The sequence below is a fragment of the Ambystoma mexicanum genome, chromosome 9, assembly GCF_040938575.1.
Source record: "Ambystoma mexicanum isolate Mex_15411 chromosome 9, UKY_AmexF1_1, whole genome shotgun sequence".
In the NCBI taxonomy this organism is placed as follows: Eukaryota; Metazoa; Chordata; class Amphibia; order Caudata; family Ambystomatidae; genus Ambystoma; species Ambystoma mexicanum.
In genome coordinates, this window is record NC_090931.1 from 681,770,442 (window position 1) to 681,790,549 (window position 20,108).

Sequence of the window (20,108 nt, forward strand, 5' to 3'; positions counted from 1 at the left end):
CATTTCAAAGCCTCATTATGATCTCCTGCCTCATGTAGGATAGTCCAAACAGATGGAGAGCTTTTGACAAGCCAGTTATTAGACAATCCAAAACGGAAATTCAAGCAACAGGAAGAGAGAAACCAATGAGCTACGATAGCAGCAAACAAAGTGAGAAGGGAAACAGAGGTAAATAATAGGATGCACAGACAATAGGAGTGAGGGATAGAAGCAGACAGTAAAATAACAAAACACAGACCAGCAGCAGACGGGAGAGCTGGAAATTGAATATCCAGGCTCGAGAAAGGCAGGCCAATAACATAAGAGGCAGTCTAAGAAAGATATTCAAAAATGAGTAGCAAACACAATAGAGAATGAAAAAACAAATATGACATTAGAGAGGAAGAGGGGTTATATCAACTGGGACAGCACAATGTAGGAGGGAAACAGCAATAACAGAATGCAGAGATGGGAGAGGCATAGTGACAGAACAACAAAGCTCAAAATGTGGCATAACTACACGGTTGAGAGGCAGAACATCAGAGAATGAGAGACAGGGGAAACAAGAGTAACAAAGGGAAGAAGAGATGGAGCAAAAACATGGATTGGCTGTCAAGCAGGTAATGCCATGCAGCAAAAGTGGGCCTGGGAGGCAGAGAAGTGATGCTGGTAGAGCAAGTGACTTGATTTACGATGCAACTAGCTGGCACCTGTAGTAGTTCTTAACAGAGTTTTAGTGTCCAAGTATAACGAAGATGAACCTGGGTAGTACACAGCAACAATTACTTTGTCACTATTGTTTTTTAACACAGTTCTAATTTTACCAACAAATTGGATAGTTGTCAGACACTTTTTTACTCTCTTGCGAAGGAGGAAATTCGATTTTACTCTATTGAAATTAGATTTACTCTTCAATTCTAAAAACTGGGAGTACTCTCACACCAAAATCCTATCTGGAGCACTGCCTCTACTTATTTATCGAAAGTATCTCGTCATTGCTTTACCCACTAAATCATGTGACAGTCACAATCTACTCACTGTACTGGGTATTCATAGACTACCTATCCAAAAACGGACAATTCCCATTTGACTCCCTTAATAGATTGCTGTATTCAGCCCTCTTGATTTAGTATGCAACTATTTGGTTCCTAATGTAATAGAGTGCCAATTAATCTAGGTCAGAACGTGACTGGTGTCATCATTCATTGCGATTTGGAGCTTACTCCCAGTTTTCTATCCTTAAAATCCACACAACAGTGAGCAAAATGTAAATGACACCACCTAAAAAAACAGGTCTCAAAATTATGAAAACATCACACAGAGTAGGAGCTTATGGCGAAATTGGGGATCACCTTGCTTCAAGATTATCAAATGTAGTTTATAATATACTGAGCCTTTATAATTAAGATGGTGTAATAAGGGACCCAACACTAACCCACTGAGTGACACATACATAAATAACTAGACACCATCTGTGTACCCATTTTTACTTTTCTCTTGCATGTCAAATGCTTTTACAGTCTATCCATTTGCTTTTTTTTTTATATAGCGCCTTAACACCCACAGGCATCAAAGCGCTCACAAAACAAAAATACATAAACATAAAGACAAGCAGGGTTCGGTCTGTAAGTAGGAGACTGAAAAGTTGGAGAATTACTCTAGTTCTAGGTCGAAAAGGTGTGTCTTCAATTGTTTTTTTAAATTGAGCAGTAGTGCTTTTCAAAGCCGATGGCAACTGGTTCCAAAAAGAAGGCCCCCAGGCATTGAAGCTTGTATTGCCAAGATTTTTCAGCAGGACACGAGATTGTAGTAGAAATGTGTCTTTATTTGACCTGAGAGTCCGATGTATAGGCATTTTAGAAATGCTTGTCGAGAGATAGTGAGGAGCCTGCCCTATTAAACAGTTATGAGTAATCATGATGCCTTTAAATCTGATTCACTGATTAACCGAGAGCCAGTGCAGTTTCCTGTGGGTGCTGGAGATGTGGGTGCGTCGGCCAAGGCCACAAATCGCTCGGACTGCTCCATTCTGAATGACTTGAAGACTTTTAATACTTGCCTGGGAAACGCCAACCAATAAGCTGTTAACAGTAGTGAAGTTTAGTATTGACAATGGCGGCTGCAATTGTAGCTCTATTTGCTTCTGAAAGAAAGGGACGTAGTTGCCATAGCAGGTGAATAAAATAGGAACAAGAGGATTTGAGGTACTGCACATGTTTTGCAAAGGAGAAGTGAGGGTCGAAATAGATCCCCAAGGTTTTTACGTGATCGGAAACTTTAGTCTGGTTATTTGCAATTAGGGAACTACTGTAGGACGAATCCAACTTTTTAAGTTTCATTTGTGTGCCCAGTATCAGTAGCTCTGTTTTTTTATTATTTAATGCTAAAGAGTTTCTGGCCATCCAAGATTGAATGTTATTGAAAATGATGTTAATCATTTCAAGATCTTTATATTTATTTTCAAACAAGCTTAGATCATTTTCTGAGCAAAATATATCTTGTGATACGGAGTATTTTCTTCACCAAAGATCAGATAAGTTGTACAATCTGTACTGAAAACATTGTTTGACATTTACCCGTTTGGGTTGAATCCAACAATATAATTTATATTTTTCAATAAAATTTACACCAAAAGTTAGGTTTTTCCTCTAAATTGTGTGCAAGCTAAACATCAATTACGCCTCGTTTTTAATTCAACATTTGTGAACATTATTTAGAAACTGTACTGCATCTGTACGATTCTAACCGTTCTGTCTAATCGAACTGTTTGTGTTTTTGTCCAAATTTGTGCTACTTTTTAGTCTTGTTCCACCAAATTTGAGCTCATGCCTCTGGTATGTGTTTCATGCCCCTTCTTGGCTCTTTTTCAAAGTAGACAAATTGTTATCCGACATATTTCCCTAGTCAATCAAATTTAAATAAAGCTGTGACCTATGTATTTATTAGCTAGTTCTCTCATGAGATGCAAATTGAGGTTTATGGATGCCCATTCTAACAAACGCGAACCCCACCTCTCAAACTGTGGGGAGGGGGCACATTTCCAATACAGCTGCCCCGTTTGGGTTCTGTGTTTCGGATAAATGCCTACTGTGACTGTGTTATATCACTAAAGATGCTGAATCGAGAAATGATTGCTAAGGCACCAACCTTCACCAAAATGAGTAACCATTGTGCAAAAAAGCACTGAAATGCACTCTACGTCCACAAATAAAAAAGATATTCAACCAAACCAAGAATACAAATGTAAAACTCATAAAAGTATGTATTTAGTTTATGTGGTTTATGAAGCAGCAACATGTTGCTTTCTGGGGTCTTGATCTCTTAGATCATCTGAATATACAGAGGAGTCCCATATGTGTCATTTCAATCGATGATATAACGGCAAACATATTAGTGTGTGTCAAAGGGCCAGAGGATCAGGGGCCCGATGACCCACCTATGGAAATTAAGCACCCAAACATTTTAAGGGGCTGAAATTTAATTACAACCCCTCCGGAACAAATTCAGCTTTTGCTTGAAGGTTGCATGGTTCGGTGTAGCTCCAAACTGTTCCTGCACCCAAACAGTTTGGTCTGCTGTACGAAGGAGAAGGGCAATTCACAACTTTTCTGTTCAGGTGAGCCCTGCACATGGTGCTGGCATTGGCACGATGCGTATAGCACAATATGCCAGTAAAATGGGGCAAGTACTTCGCAATATGGCAGTGCAGTTTGTATGGGCACTGGCCAATATGCTTGTGCGTGTAAGGTACGCTGTGCAGGCATGTGAGCAGAACAAAAAATGTACAAAGCACAAAACAGCAGTCCATGTGGCGGGTGCATAGAGGTTAGGGAAGGAGCCGGGTGAGCGTACAAATAACAATGTTCTAAGCCCCACATACCAAAATTATTCAAAAGCTTCAGTTCAAATAGATCTCTTCAATTGTATTGCGGATGAAGTGTTCCTGTACATGCCGTTGTATATTAACATGTTTAAACCATTCTGTTTTTCCCCCATAAATCTACAAACTGTACAACCACAACAGAAAGGACCCACATTTCTGGTATAGAGCACGGTACCTACTTTTTTTTCATCTTCAAGTTTGTTGCCTCTCTTAAAGTTATTCTGCTTCCCTTAGAATATTAAATTAGACCCGCACATGAACCTCAACCAAACCAGAGGTTGGATGGATGCATTATTTTTTTACAGTAGTGTTTTTTTGTGATCAAGATTTTTTGAAAATACCTTGTGGTTGGTTCAAAGTTATAAATGAAGAGCTTAAAAGCATTTGAGGTTTTTTTTGGTTGTCATTTTTTATTCACTTATTGAGGAATTCTTTATTTTTATTATTTTGGGTATTTTTAACCAGTAGGCTCGAGAAACAGCAGAGCACTGTACAATAATGGATTCAAAAGAATATAGGTCGGGTGGTGCTTCATACAATTAGGCAACAGGGGCAGGCAACCGCTGGGTGGGACCCCGGCTACGATCCATGAAGTAGGAGCTCCTTGCTTAGGAGGGTCTTGACCTCCTTTTTGAATTGCACGAGGCTGGGTGCGAGTCTAATGTTGAGGGGTAAAGGGGTTCCACAGCCTAGCGGCCTAGATCCAGCAGGCCTCTTTGGTTCAGTGCATATGATCTCCGCACTGACGCAAAGGCCGTGCCCTGTGCCACAGTACAGCGGCAGGCATACCAAGAGTGTTACGTATGCTTTGACAGCGAGTTCCGCACTGCACCCCTCAGCCTCAAACGGAGAGTCAAGATGAGTTCTGCTGCAAGTTATAATAGGGCAGTAGTGGAAAGAGAACAAAACAGACGCTCTGCCCAGAATGTCTAACATAAGGTGTGCTCGACTGCCAGTACCACTGTGTAAGCGGTAACATAACAATATGATAGGTTATGATATGATAGCTTATTTATAACCTGTTTAATACCTAGAGGTTTCCAAGCACTGACCCGGGGATCGAACCTGTGGTGCTCTGTGTCGTCTTGCTTCCGAGGCGAGCACGTCGCCGCTTAGCTATCCTCCACCATTAGGCGAAGCAGAAAAATTGGTGCAAAACGACGCTTTCAACATTGGCTCTAGGAGCAAAACAGAACTAGCATCAAGGGGGAGCCTCTGCGGGGATTTCACTGGGACTCCTCAGCGGACATTACACAAAGGTCAACTGCATGCGCTATCAAATGATGAATGAATGCAGCAAGTTCACATGAGAGCAGACGCCGCTCGGTAATAATAGCATGCGCACAAAACGGTGGTCAGTCAAAATCTCGAAAACAAAATCTCGAATGACAAAAAGCACGAAACAAAAATCTCGAAAAAAAAATATCGAATTTTTTATTTATTTATTTATATATGTTTTTGGGGTCAGGTAAGTAAAAAAAGGGGTAAAATAAAAAAAAATGAAAAAAAGGGGGGTTGGGGGGGGAACCCCCCCATTTAAAAAAAAAACGCATTGAAAAAAAAAATTCGATATTTTTTTTTTTCGAGATTTTTGAATTCGTGCTTTTTTTTCGAGATTTTGTTTGAGATTTTCACTATAAACCGCACAAAACGCAGCCCAAATACAGACCGGTCTGCGTGAACAGCAGCCAGGCTGTACACACAGAGGGGACTGATTTAAACACCCCTCTGGGGGAACGATTCCTTGTTGCCAAAAAGAATTGCACTTTGTAAGAATGTCACAACAGAAGGGATGGAGGAAAAACACAGAGCAGATAAAAAAAATTAGTAACCTTGCAAAGCAGGCAGTGCAGAAAGGAAGGCATCGTAGGCACATGCCATTCCTCCAGACACCAGAACGGTGCTCAGAAGTGTATGTTAATACGTTATGCCACACACGTTGCTAGTTAAAACGTTGTGCCAAGGAAAGCCAAACCACAATTAATCAACATCTTGAAGAACCCCTAAAAATGTGACATTTTATTCTCTTTCTTGCATTGTTTTAATTCAGTCTTTCAACACTAATCTTCTAACACGTGCCTACCCTGGCAAGCATCGATTCCCTCTCCACATGTGCCATTGCGTGTGCGAAATGTCCGATTTCAGGTTCCAGTGCAATACGCTAGGCAGGACGCAGGAGAGAGACCACAGGGCGAGCAGAAGAGAGGGTTTGGGTCTATTTGACCAAAAACATTTGACATAATCCCATTTGATGGAATTTACCTGAACTTTTTTTCGGTCTAAAATATGGGGGTTGAGTGGAGACCCCCGCAATCCCGCCCCCCACTTCCCCTCAACCTAATCTATACCCCTACCCACCCCATATATATATATTTAATTAAACATGACCTCAAAAAAGGTCAATAAAATGTTTTTAGATCAATTATGCCCATACCGAAGGGAGACATGAGAACAGGGCCCGTGAGGTCCTCTACTGCCAGCCAAGTCACAACACGGGGTAACATGAAACCCAAACGGCACATCTTGTAGCCAAAATGCCAGATGGTGGGTAATGGAGGCACGAGACCTGGCGGGCACGCAACCCAGATGCCGGTGCTCGCCTACAGGGACACACGGGGAGAAGGGTTTCCTCTTACATGCTAGATTAGGGCGCCGCTCCTGGTGAGATCATGGCGGGGTAGTTTCATCATGTTATGTTACTAGGCTTTTATACTGCGCCGCATCCCAACCATAGTCTTTTTAATATGGAGAGCCTTTGGGTTACCCCTGTGAAGGGGTCCATGTAGGCTGCAGGAAAAGAATATCTGAGGATCAATTGCCACACAACAAGCCTGACCCGGAAGTCTTTGTTGGGTGACGTGCTGCATCATAACGGGGATGTTTCTCTTCCCCTTGCATTACTGGGAGAGATTACAGTCAGGCATTTTTATTGCATGTGTTCCGATTGGATTTAGACCCTCAAAAAACATATGTACTTGAAGGGCCAAATGCCAAACAAGCCAGCCATCATCATCATCATCATCATCATCATCCATGTGGCGCATTGCTCCGTAAGGGACCGCGTGCCAAAAATAGTAATCCATATATGCATTTTCAAAGTCATTATATGGGTCCAGTATAGGGCTGCTGTCTGAACTTTGGTATTTTCCATTTGGAACACACAGACTTGCAGGGAAATGCTGATCCCATAACGAATAGCACGGATTTAGAAAGTTATTTGCCATGTTAATATACTGCTACTCGATACTCGTACTGCAAGATGTCATTTCCCATGTTTGTACAATTGAAATCTCAATTATGGTTTTACATGAACAGTATGCAATCTGTGCATTTTAACTATACTAGCGAGTTCCCAGACAAAACGCACAAATGAGTGGAGCATGCTTGGATAGTTGCCATTGTTTCTATTAACCCAGATATGGTCGCATGGCACACTTTTATTAAAACAGGCCGTTGAACAGCAGTTCAGTTACACCTAGTGGTATTTTGTGTCCCACTCCGACATGGCCTCTCCTCTGGGAAAACGGTGGTAGGACACCGCTTCTATGGCAAGACAGGAGGCTCATATTATGCATAACAACCTTTACTCTAAAACCACAGCAGCAAAGAAGAAAACTTTTACAAACAAAAAAAAGTTTAAAAACAGAACTAAATAGAGTTCAATGTCAATATAAGAGGGACTCCCCAATTCATCATGGAGGACAGGTCATGCCCTGCAGGAGACCAATGAGCAGGGACCCTCCCCTATATAAGCCCTTTACTCCAATCCCAACTCCTCTTTCTTTGCTGCTGACACCACAGCTAAGTCACTCCTTTTAGTTGTGTCTTGCATGTTAGTCAGTAGTAGGCATTAATAATACATTAAAGCCTCAAAAAATGTGTAATGTAATTGTATTTTGTAGGATACCTTTATTCTATAAATGAGTTTTACTGCTGGACATTGTATCTGTGAGACCGCGGGTGGCCGTTGCTTTTATTATGTGTTTTTGTGCGTTAATGCTCGCGTGTATACCTTTGGGCATTAAACGTGTTATATTTAACTGGCATTTTTCCTGAAGTTCATTGAACCCGCACGCGCCGGTGAGGGAAGCTTCTGCTTTAGAGCCGGCATACACGGGCCTCTCTTTGATCTCCCGATGCACGCCGGTCTCATAGGAAGCTTGTGCTTCGCTATGGCGCGCGCCGGGCCTCTTTGTTTGTTGTTTTAAAGAGGCTCTATGTCCAGTGAGCGCTGGTTTGAAAGAAGCTGATGCTTCAGCCCTGGCGCGCACGGCCTCTTTGTTTTAATGAATGCCTGGGATTACCAGGTGCTGTAAGCACTGGTGGGCTTGCCCGCCCTTTGTGGTCCCGTCGCACGCCAGGTTAAGGGAAGCTGCTGCTTCAGCCCGGCGCGCACGGGCCTCCTTGATGTAAGAGAAGCCTGGGTATCCCAGGTGTTATAGGCTACTGGTCTGCCCTTTATGGTCCCGTGGTGCTCCGGTCTAAGAAGCTTCTGCTTCAGAGCTGGCGCGCGCGGCTCCCATATTTTCTTTCAAGTACGTTTACTGTAATGTAACAAAAGCTTCTGGCTTCAGTCCAGAGGCAGGATAGCTCAAGGATAGAGCTGCATGTTTGCCATGCGGGGAGACCAGGGTTCGTGCCCTGCCAAGTCCAGTACATATTTATGTATATATGTTTTAAGATTGATATTTTAATTGCATATATTTTGAATAATAATATTTTGCAATACAGCCACCAGTGGCTCAAGTGGTAACCTTGGAATTCTGGAGAACTGCGTGCTATTCCAAGGTCTGGAATATCCTGTTCATATTAATAATATTCTGCATGGTATATTTGGTTCTGACCCGCCGTTCAAGAACCTGATGCGTTGCCAGGCTGCAGCTTTATTTTAAGCGCTGCGCATGGCATTGGTGATTTGCCTGCACTGTGGGTGTGCCATAACCTGCTCGGTTTCAGGCTTTGCCCGAGTTCGTGTGCGAGGTGACCCCCTTGTGTACTGCTGGTTACCACACCCTGCAAGGGTGAGCAGTTGAGGTGCACTTGCTCAATGTATTCCTCTACAAAAATATTTTAAGATATGTGTGAGGCACATTAACAATTTTCTTATTGGCAGTAGCCAGGATGGCTCAGTAAGCATCAGCTTTTATAAGGGTCCAAGGTGTGGGCCTCTGGTCGGGCATAACCCCACTTCCTAGGAAAGGATTACTTTTTATTTATTTATTTATTTAATACTTCAAAGAAAAGTTTTCCCATAGATTAGTTTTGCAGGCAACTCAGTCCTTCTACTTCCATAGGCATTTCTCCTCCCCAAGAAGCAAGTAGCGTAGAGGGGTTCCACAGTTCCAATCGGTTCCTCATTGGCCTGCTGGCTTACTTTTTTCCATTACTGCTCCCTCAGTACCTGTTTTTATTTTACAGATAACTGAAAGTTTCTACTCACCTTCATAAAGCGATAGAAATCTTAGACCTGCCCCCCCCTTTTTCCTCTTTGGGTCAAACAGTCCGGGTATCCTTTTCTTTCATCAAGAAACGGTAAAGGCCCCAAGGAAGCGGTAGATGACTAATGGAAGGGTGGTAACCATGTGTGGAGTTTTATTACCTAGTTTCTCTTGCCGGACTGAAGAGGGAATAATTAATAATTTCCCTATTGTCGTGCATGGCGGGGCTTGAGGTACTGATGAGTGTTGCCTGCTCGGCAGCGCCAATTCCTCCAACATTAAGGAGCGGCGTGCTTCCCTCAGTCTTTGTCCCATGATACCATTAAACAAAGCAGTATTAAAATCTGTGCGGGCCAAGCAAGGCAATGGTGAATAACCCAGGTTCTGACCCTGATGCAGTGTTTGGGAAACACTGTCTGGTATCAGAGGGAAAGGTTACCGAATAATTTCATTCTGGGGCCCGTCCCCATACCTTTCCTCCCAAGGCTTTGCCTGTTCCTGCTAATAAGTGTGGCGTTGTAGATCATTTCTCCTCTATTCGAGGAGTACAAGCACGATTTTTTGCCCTCAAGGGAGTTGCTTCTCGTTGAAGTTTATAGGTGGCTGTTTATTTTAATTCGTTTTTTTCCCTTCAGCGCAGTGAGTAGAGTGCTTCCCTACACATCTGGGCAGAACCTGCCGACGTAGGTGCTGAATGCTGGAAGGGTCAAAATAAATGTTTCATCCTTCCGAGGTCAATAAATAAACATCACGCCCCACACACCATGGGTGATAATAATAATCAGCGCTTAAGATACCCGAGGGTTCGTAGCACTATATAATGGCTATTTTATTTTGTGCAATGGGTTTTTTCCTTTCCCATGATCTCCGGAGCGGCTACTAAGCCTTGCATGAATACAGAGGTCCAGGCCTCAATGTTGAAGGGATGGTGATCCCAGTATTCCTTCAGCGTTTCCATTACTGCGCACACAAATTATCTCAGGGTCATTGCCCCCCCCCACCACCTTATTTTTCCCTGACACCCTTTTGGGGGATTGCTCAAAGTTACACCTCTGGGTGGAACACCGGATCGTTCCCATGTTTCCTTTAACAGGAGTTCTTGCTCATGAATAGTGCAGAGCTTGCACTAGGCATTTGCCTTCCGTCTGTTTGCTTTCCTCTTCACCATTTTCCTGGTATTGCCCTGAGTTAAGCGAAGCCGCTGTGGGCTCGCTTCAGTCATAAGGGGTCCGGGTGATATACTTATTTCTTGTTTTGGTCAAGTGGGGCCCCTTCTACGGTCATGGGGATTGGTTATAAGTGCAAGAATATATATATTGAAGAGGTTTAAGCGGATCAACTTCTGGCCTTCAGTGTGGACCTCGGGGTTTGCATCATTCTCCTTCAAGGTTGCAGGGGTTTTTCCTTAGATAAATGGGGGAGGTTTACCTCCTCCTTTAGGAAAGGACAATATCTCTCAGTGGGATAGAGGGGTCTTGGAGTGGTGCTCATCTTCCATCCAAGTTATTTGGACCTCCCTATCACAGGGCGTTTCAGCGACCTAGCATTAGCCATTCCCGCAGGCGTCTGTCAGTATGATTGCTCAAGGGCAGGGAGACACTTTGTTAGTGATTGGGTTCACTTAACCGCCTGCGTGGCAGGTAAGCTTTTTGGTTCCTCTGAACATTGTTCTCCAATAAAGTACCAGCACAGTGCTGGGGGTGTCAAGATAGCTCAGATTTACTAAGACGAAGGTTGGTTCTCCTCCGGTAGGCAGCTTCTTATTAGCTGTTAGTGATCAGTTTCTTTGCAGTCTAGAGTCTTTCTCAAGACTATGGCGTTTAGTGGGTCCTCCTTCAGTTAGTTTATGTTCCCCTATGAGATTTATCAACTATGAGGGAAGGGATAGGTCCAACCACCTTGCGCATCTAGCAGGGGATTTCAGGCATCGCTATGATGGGAGCGATTGAATGTAGATACGTTTTTTCTTGGCCAGGTTTTGTCTCTGAAGGATCAGGTTTATGTAAATATCTCCCTATTGTCATGGTAGCAGAGTCCTTCAAGGGCCCTGGTGGGCTGAGGGTCTCTGTCTTTACGGCTTGACGAATTTAACTCTCCCTGGTGTTTTCAAGGTTTTTTCGGGAATATATCTTGGTCTTCAGTGTCCCCGGGTCGGGCTCTTCTTAGTCAGGAGGTTATTTAGCAGCTATCTGCTGGGTTTCAGGTGTAGCCCTTCTCTTCCATCCTGCTTCTGCCTCCAGAAGACGTAATACTTTTCTTGGTTTGGGAAGGTTACTGGTATACAGAACCAATTGTGTTAGGGACTTGGAGTAGAAACTTCTGGGTGCTCCACCTAAGCTAGGTTGTCCTATGGCATGTTAATAAAAGGTCCCTTTTTGATTCCCGCTTTGGCCTTCTATGAAGATTTGCCTTTCCAACTCTGTTCCCCAGGGTAATCAGGTGATATGTCCTGTTTCTAATACAATGTTTTTTCATCAACGCATGGAATGGAGCCTACAAAGCTTTCAACCTCTAGGGGAAATTTCTCATCTCCAGGAGAACTAAGGGTTTAACTTCTGATGTTTATTATCTAGGTTACCATAAGATGGTATGACTCAGTGTTTTAAATGTTGATGTTGACAACAGAGGAGCTTATTACTCCTATGCTTTCCTAACGTTACTATAGGAAGTATTTTGCCTGGTGTCCCCCCCCCCCTCTTTTTTAACCAGTTGATTTTGGTGGCCTGTGAGGAACCCTGGAATTGACACATCTTCCTAATCCTTTACAGTTAAGACTGCTATGCCTTACAGGACAGTTATGGGGACAGCTTAGCCTGGGATAATACATTTTGCAATCAGTGGATTGGTCAAAATAGAAACATTTAAAACACTTCTCCTATTATGGTATTGTCACTATGGTTTTGATCATGTTGTAATTAATGTGATGCAAGGGCTTTAAACTTGCATAATAAGAGTCTCTTGTCTTGCCATAGAATGACTAATCCCCCTCACTAGCGCAAGAAGGGGGTTTAGATTTTGTTAAAGAAAAAGAGGTGAGTATTATCCCACCCACCCTTGATATCATATGACATTTATGGCACACCTATACACAGGTGTTTCAAGAGTGAACATTCTTTGGTTTATTGTTCTTCTCATCCACCCACCCTTCTTTGTTTTGTTGTTCTTACAGCCTCGAGCTGCAGGGTTCTGTTCAGGAACGTTCGTCACACTTAAGAGATGTGGAGTGCGTGATCCGAGAGCTTTGCTGGATTTTGTCTTCATAATTTATCATCTGGTCTTTGCAGTGGACGTCTGGTTCAAGACAGCTACAGAAAGAGGAGTTGGGATTGGAGTAAAGGACTTATATAGGAGGAGGGTCCCTGCTCATTGGTCTCCTGCAGGGCATGACCTGTCCTCCATGATGAATTGGGGAGTCCCCCTTATATTGACATTGAACTCCATTTAGTTCCGTTTTCAAACTTGTTTTTGTTTGTAAACGTTTTCTTCTTTGCTGCTCTGGTTTCAGAGTAAAGATTGTTATGCATAATACTCACCTCCTTGTCTTTAATAGAATCTAAACCCCCTTCTCACTCTAGTGAGGGGGATTAGTCATTCCCACACACACTGGACCAAAGGGGTTCGCACACAGCAGCGTTTCGGGTGTTCGGTTTCTGAGGTAACTCTCCTGTGCTGCTTGCTGGGAGAGGCTGCGCAGATGGGCGGCCTCAGTAGTGTTTCTCGATATGAGGTAATCTTGCACTTGCTGTAAAAACGAGCACGGCCACGCCTCCTGTAATCCCAGAAGTGAAAGCCGACAAGCCGCGCGTAGGTGAATACGGAGTTCACTGAATGCTCAGTTATTGTACATTGCTATGAGCGGAATGTCCTTCCAATATTTTTTTCTAAAGGCAAGTCATGGACTCAAAAGGTTAAGTAGAATTTTCTGCACGTAAGCTTGAGGAAAATGGACATGTCATTTGGTTAAGAAGAAAACGTGGCATTTAGGTCTTTAGGAGTGTCCCTGAACGCAGCGACCATTTGGAGGTCACCATTTTTGCGAAACTGCATGCATGGCCCTGTTGCCTGTACATCCTTTGCAACGTTTTTAATGTGGGTACTGCAGAAGTCCCCATTTCTTCTCACAGCCTATATCAGCCGTTGCCCACCTCTTTGTGGCCACAAGGTTTCACTGCTGCAGCAATGTTGGCTGCACAGTTGCTAGCCTATCGCTCTTCCCCCTATTCTGCAGACATCCAGCGACGTTTGTCTTTTAGTGCCTGACCTTATCTGTGATGCTACGGGCAAGAAGGAGGACAGTGAGAAAGTCAGGCAAGCTCTGGCAAGGGCTCTTACATAGTAGTGGAGACAAGCAAACCACCCACTGAAATTCTGCCTTTGAGGGCGCGTACAAGTGACATCCAGAGCACATTATGGAAACCTAGAATAACCACACACATTTTTTTTATTTTAACGTTTTGTTGCACTGCTTTTATTTGGTTTCTTGTAACCTTTGTTTAACAAACAGTGATTCCAAGCTGGTCATCCTGGTACACTCCTAGTGGGGGGTGGGCAGCACGGCACACCGGCCACGCCGGACAGGCCAGACAGGAGCATGGGCCTTATGAGGGGGGACATGGGTAGGGGGCCAGCTTATAGCTCCGGCTGCAATCCTGGCTCATCCAGGCAGCACAGGAATTGCAAAGCAGAGTCTTGTTGGGCGAGCAGGGTGGAGGGCCGTTTGTGGATGGGCGATTAATCAATGGGGAGTTGTGGGTGGTTGGGTGAGGTGGCGGCCAGGGAAGCAGAAGGGGTGTGCAGCGTATGCACAATAAGTCCCTCGGCGTCCCTGCACAGGGACCCAGTTGAAAACACTGTGCACTTGACAGAGGCCACATTGTATAGCAAATCTAAATGAAGAGAACCTCTACACAAACTATGCCTTTTAATTACTTGTCCGCGTGTTTCGCAGTTCCCCAACATGGCCTGCAAGGACATCTTACTTTCCGTCTACCAGGACTTCTATTTTTCTTCATACCTCGTTCACTTTGATGTCCCCCTGAGGCCTTCCTTACACACCTTGCCCCTTTTTATGAAAGCGACAGGACAATGCTTCCCGGCCCACGCCTCCTGGTCGCTGTCAAAAGAACCCGCTATGTCAATGCCTCAGACGATTCGTGTCAAGCACAGCCTATTGCAAGCAGACTGGAGATCTCGCGGGTGAAGGCTTCCGCCAAAGAGACACGGCCCAGCGGCTGCATGCAAGCGCGCGCATTGTCCAGCGCAAGGTTACCTTCAGCACCAGGCAGTAGTCCGTCGGGGCCTTGTACTTGCTGCGATAGTCCTGCCCATAGTACACGTTCACGTGATCCAGCTGGAGGAAGCACACCAGGTCACGGGACGCCTACAAAGCACACCAAAAAAAGGGAACATTAATACGGCCCACGTCAGCTCGCCAGAATGAGCCAGACCCAAGTGAAATGCAACCTGAAATACCTGGTACTTATCAAGAACTGAACAGGATTCTAGAAAAACTTGGTTTGCAACAATGGTCTGGGCCACTCTCACCATAGATAACGCATGTTAGGCCCAAGCGCTGATTTATGGGGCGGAGGATATATGTAGAGTTTGTTTAATGCATGCAGAGGGGGCAGCAGATTCTTTTTGAGTGGAAAAATCTATTTGCATGCTTTCAAATATTTCAATGAAATTGGTCAGGTGAACTCAACAGAACACAGTCGTGTGCTCTGCTGCACATGTATACATTATCCTTGCAAAGTCTGCTTGGGAATAAGAGTTGTGATCCGGATTACTTAGTGTGGGATGCGACTGACTCACACAAACCAGCTGGAGAAGGGCAACAGACTTTTTGACATAATCTTTCTTAATAGGGCGTGCTTGGAAACACCTTCTTGACAGACTTCAGGGCAAGGCACAGGCTAAGCAAGTCATCGACCAGAGGGTCGGCTAGTGCATTTTCCGCAGCGTGATTGCAGCAAGTCTCCATTCCTATTGGGCACCCACGAAGGCACAACACACTCTTCCTTCTATCATCATGCCTGAGGAAAAGGGGCATGCGTATATGATGTGGCATTTATAACGCACCTGTACACAAGTGTTTTTAGCTGCCACAAGACAAGGAGGCGGAAACAAAGGGAGGACAAATTGATGATCTTACTAGGCCATGTGTCATTCAGATCACGCAAGTGCAGGGAAGGGGAGGGGGAAGTGCAGTTAATTCACAAGTGCAGCCAGAGGATGGCTCATAAGTGCAGAGAGAAGAGTGCTGTGGAGCCCGGAGGCAGTGCAAGGGCAACTAGACATGCAGGAGCCTGGGCCCGAGTACAGAGGGTAACCCGGAGACCAGTGCACGGATAGTACTTCTTCCTGCCACCTATGGCTCTCGGGTTGTAGGTGGTATCAGACCAATTTGTGGAATATATGCGAGGATGCCTTGGAGGAATGAAGCTCATCATTGAGTGTTTCAATGAAGTGATTTCCTTTATGGGAGCAGAAATAGGATTGTGCTTTTACTGGTGGTGGAATGGTCTAGCGCAGGGGTCTGCAACCTGTGGCTCTCCAGATGTTTTGGACCACAACTCGCACGAATCCCTCACCATTAACTATAGTGGCTATGGCGAATGGGAGTTGTGGTCCAAAACGTCTGGAGAGCTAAAGGTTGCGCACCACTGCCGTAACGTCTCCTCGGTGGACTGCGTTTCTGAACATGGAAAATAATGCGGAATGGGGTCCGTCCTGATTTAGCATTTCACAAAACATGCATTTCTTGTGACTGCACATTTGAAACAGGGAGCCTGCGTCTTCCCCAGCCTTACTAAGGGGGGGGAAGGACATAAAAAGGACACCTTAATGGTGGGCATGGATGCTAGTGTGCCTATTGGTACTGCAAAAAAAGACTAATCATTCACTGGCGAGAGGCAGAAATGGGAGGAGTCTAACTGCCCGTTCCAGGCATTGGCTTCCATTGTACTTTCGTTAAGGACTCGGAAGTTAGTATTGGCCAAAAGCCATCTTTTTTTTTACCAGCAGTCTGTTCTTTCTCACTGTGCAGTTTCTGGAAGTACACACCACACAGAGCAGCACCAACAAAAGCGTGCATTACAACAAAGCCGTAGAAAAAAATGGCGGCTGCGACCAGTCATTGTACCTCTCAAAAAAAGGAAACCTGCGAGTTTGATATATTGGAAAAGGGGCAAAAATAGCGGTGATGGGAGGGAAAATTGGGTTAGCCCAGTCTGAACAGCGGATGGAAAGAAACCGCTTGTCGTGGATAGCACAATGTTAAAGTGCACGAGATAATTCTATACACAGATGAATATGCGGTCCCTGGGCTGGACTTGTTCAAGAAAGAAGAGTCAACGGCTTACGTGTTATGTGGGATTTGTAAAGCGCACCTCAACCATTTGTCCGGCCTTGTGACACTGCGCGTGAATGGATGGCCGGCACCCCTCGCAATTATACCCGGTATCCATGCTTTGTTCTGGAACACAGCCAAGGGTATCAGATAATGGCATTTCACCAAGGGGATTATGCCCCAGTCCCAGGCTTTCGAATTGTAGGTGCTGACTAAAATAGGCTCAAGTAAAAGCACAAGCCAGGACTAGATTAGAGCGAGCAGCACCGGCACACACGGATGTCTTCACCTAGATGCTGCAAAGCGCAGGCAATACAGATTGGCCACATAGGGAAAGCATGGGACATTGCAATTCAAAGGAAAAACGCAAGCCAGGACTAGATTAGAGCGAGCAGCACCGGCGCACATGGATGTCTCCACCCTCCAATTCCAATTGCCCTGGAAGCCAAAGCGTTACATGATTCAGACATCAGCCCACAGCTCCTCAGGAAGTATCTGGATTATTGCCTAGTAGATGCAAAAGGCATGCGCTCCAACAAGTCCCGTTCCTTTCAGGAGCCGTCTGCCCAGTATTTCTTTTCTTTCCATTCTCGCACTTGTCGTCCTGGATTTTGGATACTCCAGAGTTATAAGGCCACGTCTGTGTGAATGCAAACACCCTAATGACGCATTTAAGTTGAGTGTTATATGTTTGTGATGCACCACGCCATTGTGTTACCTACTGCTAGAGAAGCACTGCAGTGAGGCGCTCACCTTGGCTTTTCCTTTCGGGACGTAGTAGATTCCAGAAGCTCGAAGCAGAAAGTAGCGCTTTTTCCAGGATTTCTTCCCATCATCCTTCAGCCAGAGGACGCCCTCAATCTCTGGCACAGTTACATTGCTTCCACAAAAACACTCCTGCAGGGATGGTAATAAAGAGACACGCACGTTAATGGGCGCTTTCACGCCAATGGACGCCATACATGTTCATGTTGACAAGCCCCTATATCAGTGTCAAAGCATCACTATGTTTGTATATCTGTATAAAGAGTTCAGTTGCGAGATATTTTTTCCAAACCCCAAATACAAGAATATCAGAAAAATTGGAAGAAGGAATAGAAAAATAAAAGGGAGTGAGGGGTGGGTCTGAAACGTCTCACCACAGTGGCAGTTTCACCACATTTGTTGTAGATTTTTTTTATAGGGGCACACTCCCCTTTACTCCACTCCCATGTCATCCCCACCCCTCAAACCCCTCCTCCCTCTACCCTAAAAATCAATAAAAAAAATACACCCTTCCTCCATCCCCCTAAAACATCCAGTTACATGGCTGTTCAACAAATATGCTCTTTTTTATTTGTTCCTTCTGTTGAAGGACAGTTACTCTCAACTAGTAAAGCTGGGGAGCTTCTTTAGCACCCCTCTCCCCTTACAAAGAAGGTGTGTAAACCTTGCACTTTCAATATGCCAGATCCCCATGTTCAAAGGTTTCTCTATGAGGAAGGGCAGAGCAAGATGGCGAGAACCCGGTCTTGGTCACTGAAAGCCTCCCCAAGCCTCTTTCTATGTCCAGTCCCCATTCGTGAAGGGACAAACCATTGCACGTACTCACCTGTTTCAGGCCCTACATATGCCAGCGCAATATGAGGGTCTCATGAAAATGGTGCTTTTCAACCTACTGAAATAGGATTTCATTTGAGCCGAAGGCCGCAGTATATTGCTTCTTTCAAAACAAACTGTAGGCCAATATGACTTAATAAACCTTTAAACAATGTGTCGCTCCGCGCCAGTAACCCCAGCACCCACACACCATGATATGTCGGCTGAGGCTGTTTTGTAAGCCAGCAGCGAAAATACAATCGTGGAATTGCATTAAAATAAGAAAAAGAAAAAAAAACGCCACAATCAGGATGTCCCTGACCAGGCAAACTTTTTTTCCAGGCAGGTTTTCCACTTTCTTGCACGTATCTGGAATCTGGAAGCACTCGGCACTTCAAATCCCTGGGGAAAAGGTGATTTATTCACAGACAATCCTGCTACCGCTGCCATGGAACTCTGGCTCTCATTAGGAAAATAGGTCAGCTGCTTAACATTTTTAACTAAAATACAAATCTGGGTCGCCAAAATAAACGAATGTTGGAAAAGACCAAACGCTCTCTACATTCCGTGCATGAATAAAGTTGAAATGTGGAAAATATTCTTCCCGTTGAACTTTGCTTGCAAAGGATCCAACTGGAATCGGACTGGTATGTCGCTTCTTCCATTCCAACTGTCTGAGCTATTAACCACTTCCTCCTCGACCCTGGGCCATTCCACATTCTGGGCCCCACACTAAAATCACCAAAACCGGGGACAGCGTGTGCATGGTGAACGGGGAGACACGTGTGTCTCCATTAAGAGGGGCGGTGATCTCCATGGCATAAAACTCCCATGATCCCTCATCACTGAATCTGCTGCCGGAGGCTCATGGGATTTGTAGGCCCAAACATGGGTGTACCAGGATGGCTACCTCTGATCTATCAGGTATCACATGAAGAAGGATCAAACTGGGGTCAAATGTTCATCTCTGAGCACCAGCAGTCCTAGATCCGCAATGTGATCCACTACCAAGGCATTTCCCCATTGGTGGTTATGGGAAGTGTGGGTCCCGCGACATAGCTGAAACAGTGACTGCGTCTGCAGATTGTTGATTGGACGGCTTCATGCCACGAGTACAGATGATCCAGGACCGACCAAGAGAATGTGCTACAACCCTCTTAGCCTGGGTAATCCTGGTTGGGTGTTGTCCTCATACTCCGTTTTCTTTTTTACGTAGAGTGGGTCCCTGCTCCAGCGAAGAAGTAGCTGCATCAGATTGGAGAGCACAGCAGCAGAGTTAGAGTATACTTGTCAAGTTTTTTGGGGAAGCTGCACTCCTGGTAGTGATTGGGAGCCTACATGAGATATGGGGTAAACCTGGAAGCAAAAGGTCATCTAAATGGATACCCCAGAGTTAGGACCATTCTTAGGCTAGGCCGAAGTCCTGCAAACCTGTACGGCCTGGCAAAAAACAATGCAGTGGTTGAGATACAGAGACCGAGCAGAACTGGTAAAGAACTAGAGGATTCATTCAACTTTAAAAGCATAGCCAAAAGGTTTTAAAATAGAAATACGGGTGCTAAAGCTCCAGTGTTCCATGGACGACCGAAGGAATGGAATTGTATGGGCGAGGACCATAGAGGATGCAGACATGACAGGTCAGGGGCTACGAAAAGGCCACGCACCCGTTTAGGGTTTGCTACACACGCTCTTGGCCATGGTTTCTTGCACTGTCCAGCGGCGTTCCCATTCATAATTATTCCTGGTCGAACATTAGACGCATATTAGAATGTTTTTTTTTTACCCACAATAGAAGTTGGAGCCTCGCTCTCCTTCTTGGGGAGGATCTCTCGAGATTTCCTGTTACCACATGCAATTATCCTGATACTCCTGGATCGCC

At 44.8% G+C, this 20,108-nt stretch overlaps 1 protein-coding gene across 6 annotated transcripts in view; it reads right to left on the minus strand.

Annotated features, from left to right (window-relative positions):
* The window catches only part of RAPH1 (Ras association (RalGDS/AF-6) and pleckstrin homology domains 1), a 509,976-nt gene that overhangs the window by 29,929 nt on the left and 459,939 nt on the right, over positions 1 to 20,108 (minus strand). For all 6 annotated transcript variants that reach the window (XM_069615546.1, XM_069615548.1, XM_069615547.1 and 3 more), the window contains 2 exons: positions 17,405 to 17,548; positions 14,570 to 14,680 (listed from right to left, as the gene is read on the minus strand). In XM_069615546.1, the coding sequence (XP_069471647.1) occupies positions 14,570 to 14,680; positions 17,405 to 17,548 (255 nt within the window). The remainder of the gene's footprint in view (positions 1 to 14,569; positions 14,681 to 17,404; positions 17,549 to 20,108) is intronic.